Source organism: Eptesicus fuscus, chromosome 3 (assembly GCF_027574615.1).
Source record: "Eptesicus fuscus isolate TK198812 chromosome 3, DD_ASM_mEF_20220401, whole genome shotgun sequence".
Taxonomy (NCBI): Eukaryota; Metazoa; Chordata; class Mammalia; order Chiroptera; family Vespertilionidae; genus Eptesicus; species Eptesicus fuscus.
In genome coordinates, this window is record NC_072475.1 from 51,699,474 (window position 1) to 51,708,601 (window position 9,128).

General features: G+C 50.3%; 1 protein-coding gene across 1 annotated transcript; it reads right to left on the reverse strand.

Annotated features, from left to right (window-relative positions):
- Positions 1-6,627: 6,627 nt before the first annotated feature.
- On the reverse strand, positions 6,628-8,465 carry LRRC15 (leucine rich repeat containing 15). The gene has a single exon (XM_008151613.3). The coding sequence runs from the start codon at positions 8,454-8,456 to the stop codon at positions 6,702-6,704; it is 1,755 nt and encodes a 584-aa protein (XP_008149835.2). The 5' UTR covers positions 8,457-8,465; the 3' UTR covers positions 6,628-6,701.
- Between the last annotated feature and the right edge of the window lie 663 nt (positions 8,466-9,128).

The following is a 9,128-nucleotide window of genomic DNA, read 5'->3' on the forward strand; positions in this document are numbered from 1 at the left end:
TGTGGCCTGTGGTCAGTGTGGACCCAGCAGCCCAGAGCTGATCAAAGTTCCAGGAAGTGGTTCCTCCCCTCACGTGGCTTGAGTGTTCCCGGAATGTCACCCGGGTCACAGGAAGCAGAGAATCTGGGGCAATGCCTCAGAACATTGCAACATGATCCTGACCTGCTCCCACAGACAGGTCCCCCGCGGGGCCAAAATCCATCTAAAGTCACAGGCTTGGCACCTTTGGGACCCCCAGGGCACCCAGGAGTGAGAAGTGGGACTGGGGTCCATGCTCTCACACCACTCCTTGCAAAAGGCCAGGCTGGTCCCAGGAGACAGACCTCAGCCAGAGGGCCAGCCACGGGCACCTGCTCGGCTCTCAACACCAGGTTCAAGTCTAAGAAGGTTGTGGGTTTATTGTTTTGTTGGGGAAAGACTTGAGGAGGTAAATTTTGGCCCAATTTTCACCCCATGCAGGGGGGACAGTTGCTTTGGGAGATAGTGATTGTCCTGTTTCTGGAGCTTGCTCATCCAGGGGCTGTAGAACGAGAGAGGAACGTGTGTGTGTGCGTGTGCGTGTGCATGTGTGTGTGTGTGTGTGTGTGTGTGTGTGTGTGTGTTTTCAGGAGTGCAGGGTGAAGGTCTGACCAAGATAAGCAATGCCCAGATTCTACCATTCCAAGTACTCTGCTGGCTTTTATTATTTTTTTCTTCCCATCACCATTTATCCCCCCTATACCCTCTTCCATCTCCACCCCCCACTCTGATGGCTTTTAATCTTCTCACATGATATCAATATTTATGCCACTCTTTTTTAAGTCCAAACTAATGGTGTTTTTTGCATGTGAGCAGATTTCATCAGCCAAATTGCAAAGGCATGACAGCGTGTAGCATTTTTCAATGGGGACATATGACAACCTGCACTTTGTCAGGAAACATGGGGGCATGTAAGAGGGGAGAAAGGCTGTGAACAGAGTGCTCCCAGCCCCACCTTCAGCAGCACCCAGGCTGGGTGGGGCAGGCTGGCTGAGTGGGGAGGCGGGCACACCTCTGGAGGAGACTCACCACCAGGCTAAGGGGACAGGTTCTTAAGGCAGCGACCCTGGCCTCCACAAAGAGAATGTGTCTGTTTCTCGGTGTCATGTGAGCAACAGAAATTTGGCATTCCAAGATCTGGGTTTGAATCTTGCCTCTTCAATAAACTAGCCAGTCTTTCCACAAGTTATTTAATCTCTTCCTTCTCATCTGTGGCAGAGGGCCTGGGGAGGTGTGTGTGTGTGTGTGTGTGTGTGTGTGTGTGTGTGTGTGTGTACATACATGTGTCAAATTACACTGCAGATATGTGCAGCTGGAAGGACATGTGTGCATATACAGAGTGAAGATCTGCATTAAGAACTCCAGGAATCTTCTGGGAGGTAGGATTAAGGCGCTAACTCCTTTTCTCATTATTCCAGACACCTGTCTGAGTGGACAGGTGCAGTGGTTAGGGAAGGATAGCAAGACCCTGCCCCCAGTCATCAAAACAGTTCAACCCTAGCTGGTTTGGCTCAGTGGATAGAGCTTCGGCCTATGGACTGAAGGGTTGCAGGCTCGATCCCCAGTGGGGGCATGCAGGAGGCAGCCAATCAATGATTCTCTCTCATCATTGATGTTTCTCTCTCTCTCTCTCCCTCTCGCTTCCTCTCTGAAATCAATTCAACAACAAAAATGGTCCAGCCCCGTGATATAGTGAATACACGATTGACCCCTGCCCAGGTCCAGCCTCCTGGGACAGGCTCACATATGCAGAAGGGATCTAAAAACCAAGAGATCCCAGGAAAATATGTTTTGAAGCCCCTTTCCTGGGCATGGCGATGGGACACAGGAACAGCAGAGGGGATGGGCTCCCTCTTAAGAAGTGGGCCTGCGCCAACAGCTGTGGCAGCCTCTGGAACCTGGAGACCTGAAGTAGTCCTGGGGTCACCTGGACACGTGGTAGGAGTCACCTTCACTCGGATGGCGTCTTTTGAGAGCCTGTGACTCGCTGAGCCTGGTGTAAAGCACCAATAGGAGTCCAGAGATGCAGGGAGTCCCACTCACCTTAGCCCATGTGCGTGTGCGTACATGTGTGTGCATGGGCACATTAAAGAGTACTGAGTGAACTTCAGTGCCTTTCTGGTGACATAGAAGTGACTCCAGCCTGGGAGTCTGGAGGTGTGCTTGTGTGCAAGCTCAGCCACTACTTCACTTCCTGTCTTGATCATACTCTCTTCATCTGTAACATGGGTTGATCCTATTGTTAAGGCCCCTTCCCAACACAGTGGCCTATAGATATGATTTATTATTTAATTTTTGGTCCCCACTCACTTTCTGAGGACCTTTTCCCAGCCCAGAATCTATTCTTTGTGAGAGCCTGTCTGGGTCAGTCTTGCACACATATGACAAGAAAGGGATCACCAGGTTCAGGGGGCGGGAAGGCGGGGGGCGGGGGATGGCGGGGAATGGCGGCAGAGTAAGTGGATGCTGAACGGACATGCTCCCAGGAACAAACTGGAATTACAACTAAAATACAGAAAAACTTCCTGAATAATCAATGGAAAACTCACAGGAGAGAACCCTGACACCCAAGGACTGAAAGTGGAGATCGCATAGAGACTGATTTATTTTGTATATTGTAAAAAAAAAAAATAAATTTTAAAAAGAAAAAAAAAATTTAAAAGAGTGGGATCACCAGGTGTGCGACCCCATAGCCAAGACACCATAAAGAGCACATGTGTCCTGTGTAAGCCATTTATTGTTGATTCTGTACACCAAATTTGTTACAAGCAGTATCCAGCAAAGACAGAGCCCAGCAAAGATGGACCCCCAACCCTGCCCACCAGGGCTCACACTCTATAAAACCCCGGGGGCCTAGAAATCTCTAAATGCATCACCAAACTCCTGGGACTATTTGCAATTATTCTCTAAGCAAGGCAAACATGGTCTACTTTTGAAGGCAGCATGAAGGCAATGGGTTGGTGAGAAGGATCCATCCTTGGGTGAAGGAGAAAGCGCAGACTGGGAGGAGTTTGGCCTGGAGGACACCCGCCCACCCTCTCTGAGATGGCTTCCTCCCCAAGACTACCACCGCCTCCCCAACAGCTTTCCCAGCAACGCGGACTCAGTTCTGACTGTTGGATCCGTGGGCTGAATTCTTTGAGAGGTTTGCAGTTAAAGACTGGGATGCATCCACTGTCTGACTACCTACTCTAGTTATCTAGTTATCTCTAGCTGTCCGCTCTCCATCAGCTTCCTGAGTTTAGAACTAGATTCCTGAAACTGCTCTACACTGACATCTGGAAGGCTGTGGAAACTGTCGCCCATTACGAGTTCTGAGAACTGTGTTGTGCCTTTGAATTCTAAAGAAGGGAACAAGATACACACAGCCCAACACTTTCCATGAGAGGGGCCAATTTTTCTTTGACGGATGGATGAGTTTAATTTTCCCCTGCATTTACAACGTTTTTGATCCACACAGTGCCAAGTGAGGTTTCTGTGGCTAAGACTCTGGGGAACAACAGGAGACTGACTCCCATTTTCTTTGGTTCAATGATGAAAGCCCGGTACAGGCCACGAGGTCTTGTACAAAGTTTGAAGAGAGAAGGAAAATGTTGCAGAAGAAGGGCAGTTTAAGACCCCATCACAGCGGGTAAGGTAGTACTCATGCACGGGGGTGTTGTGAGGATTAAAAAAAAAAAAAGCCTGTTAAGTGCTTTCAAGGGTAGCTATGCACAGTAAGCACTTTTGGAAAACAGTGGCTCTAACTGGCTTTTATTATTTTTTCCTCCAACATTGACCCTCTGCTCCAAATGCAGTTCTACTGGTACCAGCAAGGTGACCAAAAAGCCCGTGAGCAGAGGGGGGAAGTGAAGTGAACTCTGTGCCCTCCCTCTATTCTAGGGGGGCCAAGTGGCTCACTCCAGCCCTGAGAAGTGAGCAAATGCATCGTCCTGTTGGAAAGGAAACTACTCAGCTTTTCTGGCAGCTTCCTGACCAGACAACATGGCTCAGAGGCCAAAAGACCTGCCAAAGAAGGGGAGGCTGGATGGCTCCATCCAATCCACTCTGATGGGAGAAAGGAACAGGCAAGCTCGGAAGGTCAGGTAAAGGGTCTACCACCCCCACCTGGAGTGCTCCTGGGTGGGGTCATCTGAGCACAGCCGCCCTCAGGCCGGCCTTTGGCCTGGGAACACATGTTGATATCATGGGCCAGAGAGGGAGGTACTCCAATGTCACAGCCGATGCTGGAAGCACCCAGGGGCTCTGGGTTCAGAGTGGCAGGACACACTGGATGAAGAGGACTCCTTTCTCACCTCTCTGCCACCTCTGGCCCACTAGTGCTTTTGCACAAGGAGACATTGGAGGCGACTCATAAGGAGGACCTTGAGGAATGCAATGCCAAACCATGCTTCCTGCCTGAAGAGAGCAGGCTGAGCTTCCCTCTTTGGCCCCAGGATACAGACTACCATTGGTGGAATGATGCTCATGCCCCAAGCTCTGAGCTTACTTACTTTCAGGCCCCAGCAACACATCTACCAGTTGCTACAAATATTTTGAAGATTTTTTGGAAACTTAGATTTACCTTGGGGAGATGATGTCTTTTGCCTCTGACAGGCCCTATCTCTCGCAGATTCCCTGGAACAGAGAGTAAGAAGCTACCAAGAACACTAGTTCTTAGGCACATCCCTTCCTGGACCCTTTTTTGGGGAAACCTGTCAGCATCATTCTGCTAAGGCCCCAAGAGATTTCTTTACTTGTCTTATGGAGCAGAGGGAACCTGTAAGAGGCAATCAGGTTTGATGGCAGGTTTCCAAATCTTTATAGTGTTGGCTATAGCTCTTTCCTGGGCAAACATGGACATCTGAAATTCTTCATTTAGAACTTTTACTTCTAAACTGGTAGACCAGTTGTCCAGAGAAAGATGCCCATTGCTATAAGCATAATTTATTTACCAGAGTGAATATGTATGCAGCAGGAAGGGTGGCAAGGGCAGGTATTCAAATGATTGCAACTCAAGGGAGAATAACCTTGAACCAAACACCTCTTATAACCAGACCACAGGTAAGAGTTGCTCCAGAGAGGCCCCAAACCCAGTGTGACTGATGGGTGTATCCTGGTGTTTCCTGCTCTATATAAGAATTCTGAAATTCTGTTTCTAGCTGACTGTAATGTTAATGGAGAATTTCACCACCACATTAGAGGGATTGCTGGGTTCCATTACACTTGGATGTTCAATTAAAGGATCTCATCTCTATAACTGGCCGGTTAGCTCAGTTGGTTAGAGCGTGGTGCTGATAAAGGATCTCGTCTCTGAGGTATTTCACTTCCCCCAAATGGAGAGTGAAAATTAAAGACAGATATAGGTGCATCATGCCCATAAAAAGGTCCAGGCAGAAGGGCCTCCAATGAACAGCAAGCAAACAGCTTGTTGGAAGAGAAGGGTGCGTGGTTGTGTGGGCCACTCTAGTTGAGATGCTTCTGACCTGGCCAATCTGGGAGCCGCAGGGTCTGAGGATTTAATAAAATCTCCTGTCCAGGCCAGCGTGTACCACATCTTCTCCTCCACTCTGGCAGCTGGACCTTCACAAGGGCTGACTGAGGGGGAGGGGGAAGCGGAAGGCCCATCCTGGCCCAGGGGGAGCCAGTTCCCAGGTAAGTCTGTGTCACTTCCCATAAGCCCCAGTCTTCTTCAGTAAAAGACTGGGATAGAGGATACTGGTGATATCCTGTTTGTTGATCAGGACACTGATTACAGGGTGTCTACAGTTTGTGAAAATCCATCAAGCTATATACACTTTTGTGCTCTGTGTGTATATTTTCCTTCAATAAACAGTTAAAAGAGAAAAACCCTAGGGGTAGACACAAGAACCCCTAGGTACCAGGCTGCTTTCTCCATCCAGTACCAATAAGCTGATTTTAGCATTTTTACAGGTCAGAAATTCTACATGATTTTATTCCTTAAAGACTAAAAAATTCAAAGCTAAGTTTGCAGCTTGGAAATACCATCCTCTAAAAGGCTGAACTGGTTTCACTGTGCCTTTCTTCCTTTTCCAAATAAAAATCATGGGAGATCCTGATGATGGCTCAGTCTCCAGGAACTGAGCAGCATCATTTTCTCCTCTCTCTTTCACAGCATCCTGAGGACCAGGGTGCTTGGCAGTTCTGAAGAAACCAGTTAAATGGGTTGAAGCCTTCTTTGAGGAGAGAACTCACCTCGCCTTCAGGTGCAGAAAATCAAAGGAGAGCTTCATCTGAAGTGACAGGGTGGAGCCATGCCACAAACAATAAAAGGAGCAAAAAAAGAAAAATCAACTTACAGAATACTTGGGAGAGAGGCTGTCCCGGTGGAGAACTATTTCCATAAAGTGAACAGGCATGGAATAAGTGAGTCTACAGAGGCCAGCAGGGGCGCGGCACAGGGAAGGTTGTTCCCAGAGGAGAGCTGGTGAGGCTTTGGAGGAGGGGCTTTCTTGAAGGAAGCCCAGGGCTGTGAATTGGAAACCCTGCAGGGTCAGATTTCTCTGGTGATAAGAAGGTCCTGCAAGAGCAGGTCAGGAAAAGGTGAGGGTGCCTTCCTCTCAGGGACCAGAGAGAGGGAGCAGGGGATGGCTCTGTGGACCCAGGGGTAAAGGTCAAAGGATGAAATTCCCAAATACTCCAGTGGTCCCACCATCCCCCAGCCCTGCCTCCAGCCTGCCTCTTTAACACTCGTTGGGTGACTTCATCTGCATCAGGACTGTATGGCTCCTCTTCTTACAGCAGCAACAGCAGATGCAGGCAGCGATGGAGGAGGCCAGGGCAATGATGCCAATGACAATGGCAGCAATGGCCAGCCCGCTCTGGGCCCGGGTCATGCCCCACGTGCTGCGGTCATCAGTGGCCTGGATGGTGGTCAGATCGGTGTAGTCCTCCACGGAGCTGGTGGACTCAGTGGCGGAGGAGATGGAAGTGGTTTCAGGATAGCTGGGAGTTTCCGGGTACTTTGGCGTTTCTGGGTAGCTGGGCACCTCAGGGATCACTGGGGCTTGGACACTGGGAACAGCAATGTTGACGTTGATAATGATGAGGGACTGGCCCCGGACACTGGCTGGGCTGTAACACACCGGGAGGGTGTCTGTCCCCAACCTGGGCTTGTTGAGCAGGAGCCAATTGTGGAGTGGAAGGATGCCTGAGTCACACCTCCAGGGGTTGTCATAGAGTCGAAGTTCACATAGGTTCCCCAGGTGATCGAAGATACCCATTGGCAGGTTCTCTAGCTGGTTGTTCTGCAGCTGGATGGTCATGAGGCCGTTGACATTGGCAAAGATATTCCCTGGGAGCTGTCTGAGGCGGTTGTTCTGCAGGGAAATGTTCTGCAGGTTGGTCAACATGCGGAAGACGTTCCCGTCCAGGTCCTGCAGCGCATTGGTGTGGAGGGACAGCTCCCGCAGCTCTCCCAGCCCGTTGAAGGCGCCGGGAGAGATGTAGCCGATCTGGTTGCGGCTGAGGACCAGGACCTGCAACTGGCGGAGGTTGCTGAAGATGTTGTCAGGTAGAGAAGTGAGGTGGTTGTCGTAGAGCCAAAGCTCTCGAAGGTTGTGCATGGGCCCAAAGATCCCTGGAGAGAGCTCCTTCAGGGAATTCCCAAAGAGCGTGAGACGGTTGAGCTGGGGCAACTGCATGAAGATGCCAGGGGGCAGCTGGGAGATGTGGTTGTTGGACAGATAGATCTTCTGGAGGTTACGGTTGTTGTTGAAGAGGCCAGGGGAGAGCACACCGATCTGGTTTTGCTGCAGGGATAGTTCTTGGAGGTTGCCCAGCCCATCAAAAGTGCCCATGGGGATGTCTGAGAGCCTGTTCTCACACAGCCGGAGGACTTGGAGGTTGCCCAGGCGCTGGAAGATCCTGGGCGAGAGGTAGGTGAGGCTGTTCTTGCACAGATTGAGCTTGTTGAGGGCCCCCAAGTGGTCAAAAACGCCATCAGGGATGTATTCCAAGTAGTTGCCATGCAACTGCAGCTCCTTGAGGTTGCTGAACTGGGAGAACTGTGCTGGCTGGATCTGCACCAGCTGGTTGCTGGACAGAAGGAGTGATTCAAGGTTGTCCAGGCCCTGGAAGAGGTCGATAGGCAGAACCTGAAGCTTGTTGTTGGCGAGGCTGAGGTAACGCAGCGAGCCCAGGTTGCGGAAGGCACCAGGCATGATTTGGGATAGCTCATTCTTCTCAATCCTCAGGGCGATGAGGGCCGAGATGTTGAGGAACGGGGACTCGTTGAGTTCGGTGATGTGCGTGTTGAGGATCTGCAGGCTCATGGCGTTCCAGGGCAGAGGGGTGGGCACTGCCACAATGCGCGCCCCGGTGCACTCCACCTGGGAGGCCCTGGAGCAGGTACACTCACTAGGGCAGCCATAGTAGGCCAACCCGGCAGCCCAGACTTGGCAGCCCACCAGCAAAAGGAGATAGTGTTTCAGTGGCATGGCCTGTGCAAGGGGAGAGAACACATGAGTCAGAGACATCTCGCCGACACTCCCACTGTTTTGAAGCCAAGGTCAATCTTTGGTACCAAAAACTAGCTTGCCTTTGAACCCCGTCACCACATACTCAACTTATGCCCTATGGTCTGGTCAGCAAGCCTCTTTGCCTTCCCTCATGCCTTCCTACTTCCATGGCTTTGCCCAAGCAATTCCCTTCACCAAGAGTGCTCTCCATTCTAACTGGTCTGACTCAGTGGATAGAGCATTGGCTTGCGGACTGAAAAGTCCCAGGTTCAATTCCAGTCAAGAGCATGTACCTTGGTTGCGGGCACATCTCCAGTAGGGAGTGTGCAGGAGGCAGCTGATTGATAGCTCTCTCTCATCAACTTTTCTAACTCTCCTTCCCTCTCCCTTCCTCTATGTAAAAAATCAATAAAATATATTTTTTTAAAAAGTCACCTCTAGGAAGCTTTCCCCCCACAATCCATGAGTCAGCATTAGCTACTCTCCCATGCAGGTGGTCTTCCCAACCTCCATTATAGCCCATACCACAGCCAGCTCTACATGACATTTGTCCCTTTCTGCCTCCTTCACCAGTCAATAAGCATTTCATCTTTCATCTATATGGGTCCCTTAAAGCAGGAACAATATTTTATCCATCTCTGCATCCCACAC

Excerpts from the sequence above, each read along its gene's own strand:
- LRRC15 (XM_008151613.3), bottom strand. The coding sequence starts at position 8,456 with ATGCCACTGAAACACTATCTCCTTTTGCTGGTGGGCTGCCAAGTCTGG.